Source organism: Cervus canadensis, chromosome 29 (assembly GCF_019320065.1).
Source record: "Cervus canadensis isolate Bull #8, Minnesota chromosome 29, ASM1932006v1, whole genome shotgun sequence".
Classification (NCBI taxonomy): domain Eukaryota; kingdom Metazoa; phylum Chordata; class Mammalia; order Artiodactyla; family Cervidae; genus Cervus; species Cervus canadensis.
This window is the reverse complement of record NC_057414.1, coordinates 41,773,066-41,791,074: the sequence shown is the minus strand read 5'-3', so window position 1 is coordinate 41,791,074 and position 18,009 is coordinate 41,773,066. Positions and strand designations below refer to the sequence as shown.

General features: G+C 52.3%; 1 protein-coding gene and 1 pseudogene across 1 annotated transcript; both read right to left on the bottom strand.

Moving 5' to 3' along the window:
- Nucleotides 1–10,315: 10,315 nt before the first annotated feature.
- On the bottom strand, nt 10,316–12,115 carry LOC122431179 (annotated as a pseudogene).
- Nucleotides 12,116–12,740: 625 nt separating this feature from the next.
- On the bottom strand, nt 12,741–17,682 carry TMEM151A (transmembrane protein 151A). The gene is made up of 2 exons (XM_043452685.1): nt 17,418–17,682; nt 12,741–15,187 (listed from the first exon to the last, which is right to left on the bottom strand). The coding sequence occupies exons 1-2, from the start codon at nt 17,490–17,492 to the stop codon at nt 13,856–13,858; spliced, it is 1,407 nt and encodes a 468-aa protein (XP_043308620.1). The 5' UTR covers nt 17,493–17,682; the 3' UTR covers nt 12,741–13,855.
- Between the last annotated feature and the right edge of the window lie 327 nt (nt 17,683–18,009).

The following is an 18,009-nucleotide window of genomic DNA, read 5'->3' as shown; positions in this document are numbered from 1 at the left end:
GTTCCAAGTTGGTGCGAGATCCCTCTAGCCACAGCAAGCTGGTCCTGTGGTGGAGCGCCCGGTAGGAGAGATGATAAAGTCTGCTTTTTATTGTCAGCTTGTTTTGTTAGTGAGAACTTGCCACCACCTCCTGCTGCTGTCCAAACAGCGGGGAGAGGTGCTATTGTTCCCGATTTACACGAAGCAGTCATTCCTGGTCACATGGCTATGGGACCGGAGGGGACAGTGTGTGGATACAAGCTGTCACAGCCTTGGTAGTGAAGGCCCGGGTCAGGAGTTGTTTCTGTTTCATGAGATGATGTTGACCTTTTCATCTAGGAAGCATCAGACCCTGTACGAATTTGTGTCTAGCTACTCCTCCCTCTTGGGGTCCCTTGAGGTTCTTTCCTGCCATCTGATCACAATTCAAGTTCATCTCCAGCCATCTGGGGCTATTGAATCACTCTGAATCCCCAAAGGAGAGGAGGTCTCAAATGCTCACCTTCCAGGGGTACCTTGGCTCCCAGCGAGTCAGCATCCTTGATGGCAAGCAAAACAGAAGGGAATCTTTGTAAGACACTGGAAGCTGTGGGGTTAATGTGGGATGAAATTCAGGCCCGGAAACAAGCAGAAGCTGGGGTAGCTTGGAGGACGGAACAGGGATTCAGGAGCAGTGCGATCAGGCTACTCCAGCCAGTCTCAGAGTCTTTGAGACTTTGCCTAGAATTTACATTCCAAGCATCCATTTGCCCTTTCTTGCACCACTTGCCTGTAATTTTGTTGGTTGAAGAGCAGGGGAAGGCTCCAGATTACAGACCCAGCAGCTTGGTTGAAAGCAGCAGGCAACTGCTAAGTGGCAGTTTCTCTCACTAATAAGGAAATAATAAAAGAATAGATTTTTATTTTCTTCCTAGTGGATGCTGTACCACAGAACTTGCTCACAAGGGACCCATCTTGGGTTATTTTCCTGGTTCCTGAATGTGTAACTTAGGACATTTAGACACATGCTGAGCCATGTATCCCCATGTGAACAAGGGTTATTACAGGGGGAAGGGTTCAAATGGAGGCCAGGGAACCCACTGGCCACTAAAAAACAAACGCGTTTGTCCAGTATTTATCAAGACGCTACTATGCATCAGATGCTCCACAAGGGCTCAGTTCCACAAAAGTAACTAAAAGGAGAGCAATAAGACTATGTAAGATAAGGAGGGGGGTGGGGGCAGGGAAAGAAATAGGTGAGGGGGATGAAGAGGTCCAGACCTTCAGTTACAACATAAATGAGTCATGGGGCTGAAATATATAGTGTGGGGAATACAGTGAATAATTATGTAATAGCTTTGAATTGACAGGTGACAGCTAGACTTATCATGGTGATTATTTTGAAATGTATACAAATATTGAATCACTATGTTGTATGCCATGTGAATTAACAGAGTACTGTAGATCAATCATACTTCAAAACCAAACAAACTCACAAAAGAAGAGATCAGATTTGTACTTACCAGAAGTGGGGGGTGGGAGGAAAACGAATTGGATTAATATAGTCAAAAGGTACAATGTTCCAGTTATAAAATTATTAAGTACTAGGGATGTGATGTACAGCATGACAAGATAATTAACACTGCTGTATGCTATACATGAAAGTTGTTAAGAGAATAAATTCTAAGAGTTCTTAGAATATTATCACAAGGGAAATATTTTTCTAGTTTTTTAACATTGTAAGTCAAATCATTATGCTATACACCTTAAACGCATACAGTTATTGTTCAGTCACCCAGTCATGTCTGACTCTTCATGACCCCATGGACTACAGCATGCCAGGCTTCCCTGTCTATCACCAACTCCCAGAGTTTACTCAAACTCATGTCCTTTGAGTCGGTGATGCCATCCAACCATCTCATCTTCTGTCGTCCCCTTCTCCTCCTGCCTTCAATCTTTCCCAGCATCAGGGTCTTTTCCAATGAGTCAGCTCTTCGCATCAGGTGGCCAAAGTGTTGGAGTTTCAGCTTCAGGGCCAGTTCTTCTAAAGAGTATTCAGGGTTGATTTTCTCTAATATTGACTGGTTTGATCTCCTTGCAGTCCAAGGGACCCTCAAGAGTCTTCTCCACTACCACAGTTGGAAAGTGCCAATTCTTCGATGCTCTGCTTTCTTTATTGTCCAGCTCTCACATCCATACATGACTCCTGGAAAGACCTGTATGCCAATTATATCTCAGCAAAACTGGAGAAAAAAGAAATAGAAAAGGTGATACCACTCAAGGCCCTGCCCAGGCAGGAGAGGGTGGTGATCTGAACCAAGGCAGAAGCAGAGTTCGGATGGGAGGAGACAGTAAAATTGAGAGGTGGCTGGAGAGTGGATTTGGACCAGATCCAGAGACTGGCTGAAGATGAAGCCCGGAGGATGGTGACGCCAGGTTTTGGCTCCCCCTGGTGGTGGCGTTCATGGAGGAGGAGACCCGCGAGAAGCAGCCCCTTGGGAAAGATGGATGATATTCAATGTGGGCTGTGTTGCATTTGCAGCATTTGGAGGTCACCCAAGTGGGTCTGAATCAGACAGGAAGACACTTGGGTGCCTGAATCAGAGCTCAAGGCAGAGGGTCAGGATGAAAATGGAGACTGGAGTTTCCATTTTACCCCACGGTTGGGGGTCCCTGAAATGACCAAAGCTGCCGCCCACCTTCTTGCACAAGGGGAACTCTAATTCTCTTTTTGCTTTTTTGGCCACATCACTCAGTTTGTGGGATCTTAGTTCCTCGACCAGGGATCAAACCTGGGCCCCTGGCAGTGAGAGTACCGAGTCCCAACCACAGGATCACTGGGGAATTCCCCTCCTGAAACAGGACTGAGGATCCTATGGTCCTTGTCCCCCATTTCTTCTGCCTGAGTTTGTCTGTGGAAAATTTTTAGCTGAAGATTAAGTTTAATGAGAGAAGTGAGAACATGCAGAAACAAAGGAAAACAGTCAGAGGAGATCAAATCACAATAGTTTAGTCATTAAGCATAGACAAGGACCTTTAGTTTCTTCTCAAGGGCTATAGATAACATTCTGAGCCATCTCCGGTGAGCTGTCTTGTGGATACTGAAACCCCCACCAGGCGGAGAAGCTAACTGCATGGTGGCCAGACTGTAGCCATAACATAAGCTGCCCGCAAGAAATGGAAACAAACCGACCCTGGAGCTGAAGATTTGTTGTTGTCCAGTCGCTAAGTTGCGTCTGACTCTGTGACCCCATGCACCCCATAGCATGCCAGGCTTCCTGGTCCTTCGCTGTCTCCCAGAATTTGCTCAAACTCATGTCCATTGAGTCAGTGATGCCATCCAACCGTCTCATCCTCTGTCACCCCATTTTCCTCCTGCCTTCAATCTTTCCCAGCATCAGGGTCTTTTCCCATGAGTTAGTTCTTCACATCAGGTGGCCAAAGTATTGGAGTTTCAGCTTCAGCATCAGTCCTTCCAATGATATTCAGGAGTGATTTCCTTTAGGATTGACTGGTCTAACCTCCTTGCTGTCCAGTGAGCTCTCAAGAGTCTTCTCCAGTACCGCATTTAGAGAGCATCAGTTCTTCAGTGCTCAGCCTTCTTTATGGTCCATCTCTCACATCTGTACACAACTACCAGAAAAACCATAGCTTTGATTATATAGACCTTTGTCAGCAAAGCAATGCCTCTGCTTTTTAATATGCTGTCTAGGTTTGTTACAGCTTTTCTTCCAAGAAGCAAGCGTCTTTTAATTTTGTGGCTGCAGTCAGTGTCCACAGTGGTTTTGGAGCCCAAGAAAATAAAATCTATCACTGTTTCTACTTTTTCGCCAACTATTTGCCATGAAGTGATGGGACCGGATGCCATGATCTTAGTTGTTTAAATGCTGAATTTTATTTTATTTTTTTATTAAGCTTGTCTTTTTTTTAAGTTTATTTTTTAAATAGCACAATCACCTTATTTTTTTAAGTTTTGGCTGCACCCTGAAGCGTGTGGGATGTTAGTTCCTCGACCAGGGATTGAACCCACATCCCTTGCTTTGAAAAGTGTAGACTTAACCACTGGACCACCAGGGGGCTCCTAAATGCTGAATTTTAAGCCAGGTTTTTCACTCTCCTCTTTCACCCTCATCAAGAAGTTCTTTAGTTCCTCTTCGCTTTCTGCCATTAAAGTGGTATCTGCATATCTGAAATGCTGAATTTTAAGCCAGGTTTTTCACTCTCCTCTTTCACCCTCATCAAGAAGTTCTTTAGTTCCTCTTCGCTTTCTGCCATTAAAGTGGTATCTGCATATCTGAAATGCTGAATTTTAAGCCAGGTTTTTCACTCTCCTCTTTCACCCTCATCAAGAAGTTCTTTAGTTCCTCTTTGCTTTCTGCCATTAAAGTGGTATCTGCATATCTGAAGTTGTTGATATTTCTCCTGGCAATCTTGAGTTCAGTTTGTGAGTCATCCAGCCTGGCATTTCGCATGATGTATTCTATATAGAGGTTAAATAGGCAGAGTGACAATATACAGCCTTGCCATATTCCTTTCCCAATTTTGAACCTGTCGTTCGTTCCATGTCTGATTCTCACTGTTGCTTCTTGTCCTGTATACAAGCTTCTCAGGAGACAAGTAAGGTGGTCTGGTATTCCCATCTCCTTAAGCATTTTCCACAGTTTGCTGTGATCCACATAGGCAAAGGCTTTAGCATAGTCAATGAAGAAGAAGCAGATTTTTTTTTTTTAATTCCCCTGCTTTTCCTATGATCTGACGGATGTTGGCAAATTGATCTCTGGTTCCTCTGCCTTTTCTAAATCCAACTTGTACATCTGGAAGTTCTCAGTTCATGTACTACTGAAGCCTAGAGTCAAGGATTTTGAGCATAATCTTGCTAGCATGTGAAATTAACTGTACTTAATCAAGGTGATGCTGGTCAGACCACTGATGACCAATTTCAAGATGACAGTCAGAGCTGACTACTGTTTTTACATGTAGCCCCATCCCTCAGCCTATACAAGCTCTTGCCACTGATTGTCAGTGGAGGGGAACTTGTTCTCAAACAAGAGTTGATCTTTACCCGTTGTTACCTTCTCCCAAAACAAAGCAACCTTTCCTTTCCTATCAACTCTTTTGAGAATTGGTTTTCAAGTGGTGGAGCCACCAGACCTGGATTCAGTAACACTCCAACTCCTAACTTCCTAAATATCCAGAGTCTGAATTTGTTAATGATACTATGTTTGTTTTATAAGTGTTTTTCAGAGTTGTGAGCTTGATCTTTGTTAAAATATTAACCTAATATTAAAATATTAGTTATAACACGTGTTTTATAACACATAAATTGAAACTCTTCTACTGAAAAAAAAATCAGTACTTTAGTCAGTTTTATTTAATAAGTTTTAGAAACAGCAGCTTAAAAGAAGAAAAATAGAACTGTCTTTTCTCAGGCAACCACGAGTTGCCGGTTTTGGTCTCAGAAAACTAGCCGGTTTTGGTCTCAGCTGACATTCCCCCTTGGAGCAGAGGTTCGCATCCTCCGGCATTTGGTGCACGGTTATCAATTTGGCCTCTCTGTTTTCCTTTGTTCCTGGCGGATCTGACTCCCAGGAGCTTTACACCCTCACCCAGCAAGGCAGCAGCTTGCCTTCCCTGCCCCAGCTCAGGGTCGGGTCCTTGCCCTTTCCAGCCACCTCAACGATGACTTCATACTTAGGAACTCTGGAGGACCAGATCTAAGAGGGAAGATGATGGTCACAGAAACTGCAGCAGCCTGCCACCTGGGGGAGGTTCTGGGGGTCGACCCGCAGAGGAGGCACACAGCCTCATGGGTTGCTCTGGATCAGGGAGGCAGCCTACTCTTCCCTGGGTGCCCTTCTCAGGGCTGTTAGCTAAGGAAGATAAAGCTCCACTTTCGGGGAGGCTGGGTGATGCAAAGCTCCTTTGGCAGCTCTGGGCCACAGGAAGATGTGAAATGGGCCACCAGCCCATCCTCAGGACCTCGTGACCTCAGTCACCCTGGAAGTGTTGGTAGCAGCTGAAGGATCATTCAGTTAATACATATTCACCGGACATCAATTATGTGCTAGGCGCTATGCTGGCTGCTGGTGTGTGTGACTGTGTGTGTAATATGGAGTGCCTATTTATAATGAATACTAACAGTATGAATGATGATGACAGCTAAATTTATTGAGCATTTATTATGTTGCAAACCCTTTTCTAAGCATGGTGGCATAGTGTGTTTTTCTTTTTTTTTTTAGTATTGTGATTTTATTTATTTATTTATTGAAGTACAGTTGACTTACAATGTTGTGTTGGTGTTTTTGTTGTTTCTGTTTTAGTCACTAAATCGTGTCCAACTCTTTTGCGACCCTGTGGACTGTAGACTGACAGGTTCCTCTGTCCTCGGAATTTCCTAGAAGGTTATCATTTCTTACTCCAGGGGCTCTTCCCTACCCAGGGATCGAACCCATATCTCCTGCACTAGAAGGCAGATTCTTTACTGCTGAACCACCAGGGAAGTCCATGTTGGTGGCATATTATCTTATTTAATTCTCATGCTAAGCCTTGGAAGTCAGCAGATTCTATTATTATCTTCCATTCTGCAGCTGAGAGAGGATAAGTAACTTGCCGAGGGCCACTGGGGTCATAGGGGTGAAATTAGAGCTCCGTCAGACTGAAAGTTCTGCACCTGTGACCATTTGCCTTCCATAACTTTAGTTCTAATAGAAGAAACAAATCATAACCTCATGCATACATAAATAAAAATAATTGCCACCTCTGCTGAGCAGCAGAAGGAAATGCAGAGGGAGCTGAGGTAGGAGTGGATGTCTTCAGACAGAGCTGTTGGGGGTCGGGGGAGAGCTGGGGAGGAGGCGGACTCCAGGAGCTAGGACAACAGGTGCCGAGACCTGGAGGTGGGAAGGAGCCTGGCTTGTTGTAGGGTCAGGCGCGAGGCCTCGATGGATGGGGGAATAGGGATCTGAGGGCCCGGGCAGGAGTCTGGGTTTTCCTTGAGGAGCTGTATATATATATATATATGTACATATATATATAATACATATTATATGTACATAATAATATGTATATATAATATGAAAATCTAAAATTATCTTTTATTTAAAATTTCTTTTTTATTTAAATAAATAAATTTTATTTATTTATTTTTTTGCACGACACATGGAATCTTAGTTACCTGTCTGAGGATCAAACCTGTGCCCGTCACATTGGAAATGCAGAGTCTTCACTACCGGGACTGCCAGGGAAGTCCTGGCCCTAGTATATTTTGAGTATGGTGGAGATGTGATTGGGTTTACATATTAAGGTGATTCTGCATGGGCTGGAGGACATGCGAGGAAGGGGAGGTCTCTTGGAGTCCAAGGCTGATGCTGGAGGAGGATGCCCTGAGGGGACCTGGAGCAGGGTGGTGGCTGGGACAGGCCTAGGGGCTGTTTAGAGAGATGTGCTGTAGGCAGGATCCTGGATGTAGATTTCATGACAGGGGTGAGGGAGGTGTTCATGGATCAAATGCTATTAATACAACTTCCGGATCTTCAGAATACTCCAGTTGGAGCGGGGAGAAGTGGGGGCGGGGGTGGTGGGGTGGTGTGTGGGTGAAATAAGAGTGATGGCTCTGACGACAAAGGGCTCTGTTGCACTAACCTCTCTACTTTCGTGGTGCTTGAAATTTTACATAATTAATGCAAAGTTAAAAAGAAAAAACAAGAAATAGATTGCTACACAAGTGTCAAGTTTAAGCAAGAGTGCTGACTCTATTTCCTGAGATGGAAAAGATAGAGAGGAGCAGGGTTGGAGGGGGTGACGATCAGACATCCTCTTTCTTTTTTTTAATATATATATATTTTTCTATTTGGCTGTGCTGGGTCTTAGTTGTGGCACAGAGGATCTTTGATCTTTGTTGCAATTAGTTGCCCAAACAAGGATCGAACCTAGGCCCCCTTATTGGGAGTGCAGAGTCTTAGCCACTGGACTACCAGGGAAGTCTCCCAAGCACCCTTTTTCTGCCGCAGCGTGTGGCATCACTCTCTCTCTCTCCATCATAGAACAGAGACAGAGGCTTCTGGGATTTAGGGACAAAGCTCTGGTCCCCATCCTCAGCCATTATTCTCCTTTTGAGAATGGTTTAGAATGGAGCATCCTGGTTCACTGTTGGCCCTCATAAAGTCCAAACACATGAACAAAACACACCAGACCAGTGGAAGGGAGCTGTCCAGTGACTCTCCATTAAGAGGTGGATGTGGTGGTCCAGTGGTTAAGACTCCGAACTTTCACTGCGGGGGGGCACAGGTTTGATCCCTGGTGGAAGAATTAAGATCTTGCATGGTGTGACCAAAAACTAGAAAGAAAGAAAGAAAGAGATGGAACTGGGTTCAGAGCCTGTATCAGTTATTCACTGCATGCAACAAACCACTCCAGAACGTAGTGGCTTGAAACAAGGATTCCCTATTTCTCACCAGTCTGTAGGTCAACAGTGTGGGCTGGGATCAGCTCATTGGTTCGTCTGCTAGTCTCAGCTGGGGGGCATTCTTGGGGCTACAGTCCTCTGCGGCTCCACTGGGGCTGACCTGTTTGAAATGACCTCACTCGTGTATCTGGAAGCTGATGCTGGCCCTTGGCTGAGGCGTGTGACCATTCACCTGTCAGGAGGTCAGGCTGGGCATCTTCATTGTATGGTGGTCTCCGGGCTCCAGGAGAGTGTAGGTGGAAGCTGCAAGCCCTCTAGCAGCCCGGCCTCCAAAGTGGTGCAGCCTGACTTCTGCCACAATCTATTGGTCAAGGCAAGTCATAGGCCAGCCCAGATCCAAAGAGCGAGGAAATAGATTCCACCTCTCAATGGGAGGCACTGCAGAGTTTGAGTCCGTATTTAATCTGCTGTAGGCCAGAGGGTCCCAATAAATGACCGAAGCATGTCATTCTGCCCCCAGTAGGCCCACATCTCATATACCACCACCTTCTCCCTGAAACAAGCATTATAAAATGGTTCGTGTTCAGGAATTCCCTCGCAGTCCAGGGGTTAGGACTCAGCGCTTTCACTGCTGGGGAGCCTGGGTTCAATCCCTGGTCAACCCCAAAGGCTTCGAGGTGTGGCCAAAAAAAAATATCTGTTGGTGCTCATTTTGCAGACCAGTTTATAGACATTGATTGGTTAGGAATGGCATTTGAGTCATTGGTTGATTGCATTTTTTAAAATTTATTTATTTGGTCTTAGTTGCAGCATATGGAGAAGGAAATGTCAAACCACTCCAGTACTCTTGCCTGGAAAATCCCATGGACGGAGGAGCCTGGTAGGCTACAGGCCATGGGGTTGCTAAGAGTCGGACACGACTGAGCGACTTCACTTTCCCTTTTCACTTTCATGCATTGGACAAGGAAATGGCAACCCACTCCAGTGTTCTTGCCTGGAGAATCCCAGGGACAGGGGAGCCTGGTGGGCTGCCGTCTATGGGGTCACACAGAGTTGGACACGACTGAAGCGACTTAGCAGCAGCAGCACATGGGATCTTCAATCTTTATCACGGCATGTGGGATCTAGCTCCCTGACCAGGGATTGACTCTGTGCCCCCTGCATTGGAAGCACAGCGTCTTAGCAGCTTGAGCACCAGGAAAGTCCCTCGATTGCATTTTTGAAGATGGCCGCTAATATATCTCCCACCTCACATGCTAATCTTCCAAGGTGATGGTGATGAGCCTCCATGGAGAGGTGAGGGTCTTACATTCCCTCCCTTTGAAACTGGGTGGACCTTCGAAATAGGTTTAACCGATAGAAAGGGGCAGAAGTGATGTATTTGACTTCAGAGGCGAGATGGCAAAGAGCAATACAGCCTCCACTCTCTTGGTGAATTTGTCCTTGGACCCTAGCCGCCAAGCTATAAGGAAGCCCAAGTTTGGAGATGCCCTCTTTGGGTGTTCCAGCCAATAGCCCTAGTTAGACCCTCAGCCATCAGCCAGCATCAACTGCCAGACACGTGAGTGAATGTTCTTTCGGATGATTCCACTCCTGGCTTTTGATTCTTCCAGCAGAGGCCCTAGATGTCATGGAATAAAGAAAGATAAGCCATCCTCATTGTGCCGTGTCTGAATGTGTGACCCATAGAAATCAGGAGAGATAATAATGAATGATTCTTGATTTTTTAAAATAATTTTATTTATTTATTTTTGGCTGTGCTGGGTCTTTCTTGCTGTGCTGGCTTTTCTCCAGCTGCGGTGAGCGGGCTACTCTCCTTTTTCGGTGTGCAGGCTTCTCATTGTGCTGGCTTCTCTTGTTGCATGCTTTAGGGCGGGTGGGCTTCAGCAGCTGCGGCACACGGGCTCACCAGTTGCAGCTCCTGGGCTCTAGAGCACAGGCTCAATAGTTATGGGGCATGGGCTTGGCTGCTCCATGGCATGTGGGATCTTCCCAGACCAGGGATCGAACCCATGTCTCCTGCATTGGCAGATGGATTCTTTACCACTGAACCACCAGAGAAGACTGATTATTGATGTTTTAGGCCACTAAGTTTTAGTGTAATCTGTGTTGCAGCAGTAGATAGACAATAATGTAAGCTGCTGGTAATAGAGACAAGAAAAAAACCGTTTACTTAAACAAATTAACAGTTTCGCTTAAACAAACTAACAGTTTACTTCTTTTTTTCACTGAGAGGGTCTAGAAATAGGAAACCCAGGGATGATATGGACATACCTATGATGTCATCATAAGCCTAGGGTCTTTTATTGTTTGGTTGGGGTTTTTTGGCCACACCATGTAGCATGCAGGATCCTAGTTCCCCAACCAGGGAAGCTTGGAATCCTAACCACTGGACAACCAGGGAATTGTTGTCTTCCCAGGGTCTTTTATTTATTTGTGTATTTATTTATTTTGCTGATTACTGGACTTTATTAAGATGAAATCACTGATAATTACATGGAAATTACTTGCCTAGGCCAAAATCCTTGAGATTCACATGACTTAGTTACACAAGTAAACATCATGTTCAAAACCATGAGGAAATATCCCAATGCACAGGTGAGGGAGGCTGGGGTGAACAAATCTGCACACTTATTTCAAGCTGTTAAACAGTTTGTGGGCCACACAGTGCTCCCTTGCATGCAAGAAGTCAAGAGCTGCTCTGCGCAGTCCTCCTCCGTCTGTGACCTGGAGGACACACGCTCGTCACAGGGCTCCAGCCGCTCCCGAGCCTTCACACGTTTCTCCAGCTGCTCGAATTGCTCTCTCACTGTTGTTAGAGGCTCCACTAACTCCTCCTCCTCTTCTTCCTCCTCCTTGGGATCTCTGGACCCGGTCAGCATCCTTTGCTCGTCCTCTAGCCCCATGTCCAGCTGCGGTTCTGGACTCAACACAAGCAGCAACAGCGGCACCTCCCCAGGGCCTTTTTGTTCTATTTTGTTCTATTATCCTCAGCACAGGGCTCCAATTCTCAAGCCCAATTCTCTAACCTCCTGATCCAAAGTAGCTACTGGAGTTCCAACGATCACATCTGCCTTCCAGGCTGAAGGCAGGATGAAGCAGAGAGGACAGAACTAGCCTTCACCAATATTGTTTCCATTTCGAAGAGCGTTTTTAGAAATTCCTTCCAAGACCTTCTCCTTATATCTCATACCCTAAAATTAAGTCACACAGCCACACCATATGTGCAAGGGGGGCTGGAAATGTTGCTTTTCAGCTGAGCTCATCGCCATCTAAAGTAAAACTGAGGTTCTGGTGTTGAGGAGGGGAGGAGAATGGATAGTGACTAGTGGGCTGTTGGTGGCTGATGTGTTAGAGCAGGACAACGGAAGAGGGGGACAATGTGGGGGAGCTGGAGCTACACATTGGCCCACAACCTGCTGCAGCCTCCTTGAATGTTTGGGGACCGTGGAATTTTCCATCTAAGTTGCTTCTGAACAAAGGATGGACTTCACTCCCTGCGAGGCAGTGGGCTGACGTATGAGGAAAGCTCTGGCCTCTAACTTCACCCTCCCCAGGTGAACAGCAGGCAGCTAGACTTTTGCTAAAAATCTAACGTGCAGCACTGAGCTTATCACTTCCTGCTTGACCACCTTCCATGGTTGCCCCAGTTTACTGGCAAATTCTTGTCATTGATGTCGAAAGCTCAGCCACCTCTTCTACAGCTCTGCTTCGACCCCTACTTCATGCCTGGCAGCCAGGCCTTTGTGTGGGTAGCTCCCACTGTCCAGAACACCCTCCACCCATCTCTGCCTGGGAGAATCCCACCTACCCTTAGCACTCTCATGATGCCTTTGCATGGACTAGAAAAGGCTGTCCTTTATCTGGGCTTCCCAGGTGGCTCAGTGATAAAGGATCCACCTGCCAATCCAGGAGATGCAGGAGACGCGGGTTTGATCCCTGGGTGGGGAAGATCCCCTGGAGAAGGATATGGCAACCCACTCCAGTATTCTTGCCTGGAGAATCCCATGGACAGAGGAGCCTGGTGGGATACAATCCATGGGGTCACAAAGAGTTGGGCATGACTGAGCGACTAAGCACAGCACCCCTCCCTTAGTCTTCAGCACACCCAGAAGCAGAATGGAAACCCCTGCTGGGATGGAAGAGGGGCCACTTGGATAGTCCCCTGGAAATGACCCAGATGCCAGTCGATTGGAGTCAGCTACTCAGAGCAACTTAAACCTCAATCTCAGAGGCCCCAGCCCGGACAGGGAGCTCACCCTCTCCTGGGGTGCTGCAGCCACCACCACCCCTGGCACACCCCCCAGACCCTGCCTGGCCCACTGTGTTGGTTGTGGTGGCCTCGAACCCACCACCCAGAAATGCACGAGAGAAGACCTTCCATTTCATACCTTTTATTTTATCTGCATCTTCTCTGCCTTCTCCCTCCTCCCCCACCGGCTCCTGAGAGGGGGTGGAAGCCCCAGTTGGAAGGGAAGGGACTACTCTCGCCTCCCTGGGGGAGGGACGGTGTCCCCTGGGCCAGGCCCCAGTGATGGAGGAAGCAGGGGCCTCCCTGGCAGAGTAAGGGCATCGTCCAAGAGGCTGCGGCCAGGGCTGAGGCCCCTCGGATGCCCTGCAGCCCCGAGCCCCGTGGGTCATCGGGAAGGAGAAGAGCAGAGAAGTCAGGGGGCGATGAGAGGTGTGTGCGTGGCTGAGGGGTGGACATAGATGTCAGGGGCCAGCAGCGGAGACTAGGGAAGGTGGACTCAAGGTGGGGCCCTGAGGAGGAACCCTGGGTTATAGGGGTGACTGGGTGCAAGGGAAGGGTGCTCCAGAGAAAACAGGGAGGTGGGGTGAGTGGAACAGGATTGTGCTCCAAGAACCAGGCTCCCGGTAGAGGGGCCGTGCTGCAGGGTCTGATCAGGGGCGGGCCCTGAGCAGAGGCCTGTCAGGGGAAGAGGACGGGGACCCTGGGAGGGGAGCGGGGCCGAGGCCGTGGTGCTGCCATAGCCAACTCTCCAGGTTTGTGGATGCCAGCCCAGTTGGGCGTGGCCCCAAACCACCAATTTGTGCTTCTGGGTTGCTTGAGGGCCCCCAACGTGACCTCCACCGTGCTGGGAAGGGTCCACAGGCAGCCAGCCCTCTGCAGTGGGCAACTGCTGTCCCCAGGACTCCTCCCCCAGCCCACGTTTTCTGGAAACTTCCTTTCCTGCCCAGCCTGGGAGGCCCCCAGAGCTAGATCACCGGCCATCGCAGGGGGTGGGACATGGTGGTGGTGGCGGTGGAGGGGAGCCATGCTGGGAGGTCCCAGACTCACCTGCGGGGGTGTCCCTCCGCCCCCCAGATGACCTGGGGTCACTGCAGGGGTAGTCTGTCTAAGGGCTCCACCCCCACCCCCACCCCTCGTGTGCTGGTCTGTTTTCCCTCCTGTTTTGGACGGCAATCACTCAGGCGTGGAAGCCCCTGGGGTGGGATGGTGGGGAGAGGGCCAGTCTGGGGGCCACGTGGGTCTCAGAGAGCACCCTGCCCGTCCCCCTGGCAGCCGCTGTCACCGTGGACGATGAGCACCGGGAAGTAAAGGGCGTCCTCATAGCACGGAGGGCTTTCCAAGGGCTCTGTGTCCTCTCCGCGGCGCCCCAGCGGCCCCCCGCTCAGGCTTCGGAAGACCCCCGGGGTGGCCCGACCTCCGGCTCCCAGCGAGAGGCGGCTGCGGCTGAAAGGCAGGCGGGGCCCGCTGGGCCGGGCGGGGGGCAGCGAGTTGCTGCTGACCGAGCGGCGGCAGCGCTGGCAGCCCCGGAGGTAGGCGCCCGAGCCGGCGCCCATGACCACGGCCTCCGAGTAGCTGGGCACCAGCTGCCGGTTGGAGCAGATGTGCCACTCGAGCTCGGTGAAGTCCACCGTGGCCACTCGGGAGAGCGGGGGCCCGCTGGGCACGGCGCCGGGCGGCGGCGAGCTGGCGCCGAAGAGCTTCTCCACCTGGTAGTGGACGTGGGCCGTGCCGTAGGCCGCCACCACGCGCAGCGGCCAGGACAGCGTGGCCGCCGACACCAGCCAGAAGACCCAGGCGCGCGCGTACCAGGGCGGGCTGCGCGGGTCGGCGAACACCATGAGGGACTCGCGGAAGTCCACGTCCTTCAGGTGCATGCCCTCGCGGGCCTCCAGGTAGTCGTCCAGGCCCTCGTTGGCGCTGAAGAAGCGGGCCCGCTGGGTGAGGTACGAGGCCTCGGCCTCGGCGCTGCCGAAGCTGAAGCACTTGGTGAAGCGCAGCCGCGTGGCCGCGTGGTCGGCCAGGCCCACGAGCTCCTTGGAGACGTCGCGGACGCCGTGCGCCGAGTAGTCGAACTCGCCCCGCGCCGTGCGGCTGTCGGCCCGCTCGTGGTAGACCTGCGTGGTGGTGTAGGCGTCGCCGTTGCGGTAGCGGGTGATCTGGCGAGTGCGCCGCACGTAGTGGTAGCTGGTGGCCTTCCACCAGACGCAGGGCGGCGCCTGCTGCAGCCGGCGGATCAGGGCGAGCACGGTGTTGGCGTCGGTGCGCGGCGCCTGGCAGGACCGCACGTGACAGTGCCAGCACTCGGCCAGGTAGAGGAGGTAGAGGAGCGAGACGAAGGCCAGGGGGATGTACAGGTAGCCGTCGGAGCAGGGGCTGGCCGGGTAGGTGGGCGGCGGCCCCCCGCCTCCGCGGGCCAGGGCGGCCTCCGGCCCCAGGACCAGCCGGGGCACCGTGGCCAGGCGACACCAGGCCACCACGGCGCCGCAGGCGTGGATGAGCAGGGTGAGAAGCAGGCACTTCCAATGCGACTCGCGGCACAAGGAGCTTCCCAGGGACTGCTTCAGGGGCCGCTGCTGCAGGAGGGGCAGAGGGAGGGGAGGCCGCGGTCAGCCCCGTGAGGGGGTGGGGCTTGCGTCCCACTGTCCCGAGGAGGAACCGGAGGCTCTGAGGGATGGAGGAACTCGCCCCTGGCCTCACCCCTCTAGCCAACTCACAGGAGAGCTGCAGGACTCAAACTCTGCGCCCTGACCCTGCCCTCCACCTGTCACCTCTCAGGCATGTAGGAGAAAACAGATTCATCTCTGCCACAAGAGGGAAGGATACCCCAGCCCCCCAATGACTGGCTGTTGAGAAAATTGCCTTCTGGTTCTGACTTCGCTCTCGATTTGCTGTGTGATTGCGGCCAGATCCTTGCCCTCTCTGGGCACTGATTCCTGGACCTGGGGGTGTAGGAAGTCAGGGTGGCAGGGGGTCGGTCCTAGGGGTGAAGAGCCTAGGGGTGGTCTTAGGAGCCCGGGATTGGGTGTTGGCTCCACCATTGACTGTATGGCTTGGCCAGTCCCCTCATCCTCTTTGGACCTCAGTTTCCTCATCTGTAAACTGGGGTTGTTTACAGTCAACTGGGGTTGTGACGAGTCAAGGAGATCCTATGTGTGAAGATCTTAGCATAGGGTCTGGCCAGTGGAATAAATATTATTACCATTACCCTGCAATCCCTCTGGTCCATTGGTCTAACTAGGGATGGCAGGAGACTTGGGAGAGGCTTTTAAGTAAATGAGAAAGAGGAAGAGAGAGAGGTGTGAGTCTGGAGGGAGGGGAGCAGATGGAGCACCGTCCTCCACTCCCCATCTGCGCTGAGGGAGGGGGCGGGACACAGCTGCTGGGCAGCAGGGACCACTCCCTGGCCCAGGGACTCGGGCACACCCTCCCTGGCAGAGCTTCCAGCCTGGCCCCCACCTCATCCCCAGATGCCCAAGGAGAGAAAAGAGGGAGGACAGAAGGGGTGAAAAGGGGAAGAAGAAAGAGATGGTCTGGAGGAAACAGCATAGGTGGGGTTAAGGGGCCACCGTGTCTGTCACAGTCCCACCAGGCCCCGAGAGACCCAAGAGGAGAGGAAGCGTCCCCAGCCCACCACAGGTGCGATACCACTCCCCTGACCCGCAGGGGCAGTCAGGTGCACATACCCTCATCCACCCCCAGGATCCACCCCACCCCAAGTTCATCGAAAAATCCACCCACCAGGAGTGTGAACGCTGCCTGTTTATCCGACACACACCAGCCCCTCACCAGTGCCCAGGGTACAGCCCCCTTCCCCACGGTGACATGCTGCCAAGGTGTGTGTGCACTTGCCCCTCCCCCCTCCCCCAGGTCCGCCCACCACAGGACACACAGAGGCACATACATGTTACACACTCACTGAAACCCAGGGACACACCTTACCTATCACAGTGCACATCCCCCATCCCTACCCTACTGCAACCTGACACCCACACCCTACAGACTCTACTCAGAGAGACCCACCCACAACAGGGCTGCACTCACACGCACTCACTCAATAGCACTTCACCCAAGCCACGGGGCCCCCCAGTCCCTCACCTGACTATAGGGCACATATGTCCCATTCAAGGTGTGGGGAGCACCCACTGACATCCACACACCCACAAGCACCCTACATTCACCCAGACACACATAGATCCACTCACCACCTATCACCCCGACACCCCTCACTGGGCCCCACACCCCTGCAGATCCTCTTCCTCCTTAGGACTGAGGAGGGGCCATTCTGAAGGTCCCAACCAGCAGGATGGGCCCTGGGTCCTCACCTCTGGGAGAGGGAGAAGGGGTACCCGGAGGCCACCTCCCTTCCTCTCCCCTCCTCCCTCTGCTCCCCGCCCCCCCAAGTCCCTGCTACTGCTGCTGCATTGCAGGCTCCGCCCGGGCACCTCAAGAACGGCGGGCCGGGCCGGGGGCCTGACCCGTGGGCTCCGGGGAAGAGGGGCAGCGCTGCAGAATGGGGACCCGCAGGGGCCTGGTGCTGACGTCACAGGAGGGCGAGGCTGGATGAGGGGGCGTCGGGGGCGGGAGTTGTTCCCCATATCCCTTCCCAGCCTCCCCACCCCGAACCCCACGCGGGCCCCTAGGCCCCGAGACCCCTCTCAGGATGCAGGTTACCCCAATGACGTCATTGACCAAAGGGGCTCCGGACTTCCCTCCGCCGCCCCCGCTTTGGGGGTCGCCCCGGCTCTTGCCGCCCTCTCCCCTCTGCAGCCCCAGCTCCGGCCCCCCATCACCCGGCGCCGGTACCTCCTCCCGCAGCGGCTCGCAGTCCAGGATGAGCTCGGGCACGTCCCCGCTGTCGCCACTGCCGTCCTCGGGCATGGTGTCCTGGCTGCTTGGGCGGCCCCCGCCCGGGCCCGGGGCATGATAGGGGGGAGCGCCGAGGGCTGCGGCGTGGCCCCGGAGGGCGTCCGCTCGGCTCAGCGGCCGCGGAGGGAGTGCGCGGAGCTCGAGCGCGGCGGCGACGGCGGCGGCGGCAGTGGCGGCGGCGTTGGCGGCCGCGGTGCCCGGCGCCCCGCCCTCCGCTGACCCCGCCCCCACGGCACCCGCGGCGCCGCCGGCAGCGCCTGGCACCGCGGGCACTGCCCCCGCCCTCGAGAAGCCCAGGCTGGGCGGACGGACGCCTGGGTTCCCCTCCTGCCGCGCTCGCGCTTGCGACCTTGGACGAGTCCTTGCTTTCTGGGGCTTGAGTTACCCCCGCTGTAAATTGAATCTCGAGGGTGGATGGGTGGGTGCCCGCGTGGTGCCCACCCAGACCCCGTCTCTGAAGCCTCCCTTGTGGCGGTGGTACAGGGACAGTTACAGACCTGAATGCTGTGGTGAGCCTCACTAGCTGGAC

Bases quoted from the DNA above. Each gene is read 5' to 3' on its own strand.
- TMEM151A (XM_043452685.1), bottom strand. From the start codon at position 17,492: ATGCCCGAGGACGGCAGTGGCGACAGCGGGGACGTGCCCGAGCTCATC. The intron at 15,188-17,417 runs GTACCGGCGCCG...CCCCTCCTGCAG, and splicing joins GCGAGCCGCTGCGGGAGGAG to CAGCGGCCCCTGAAGCAGTC.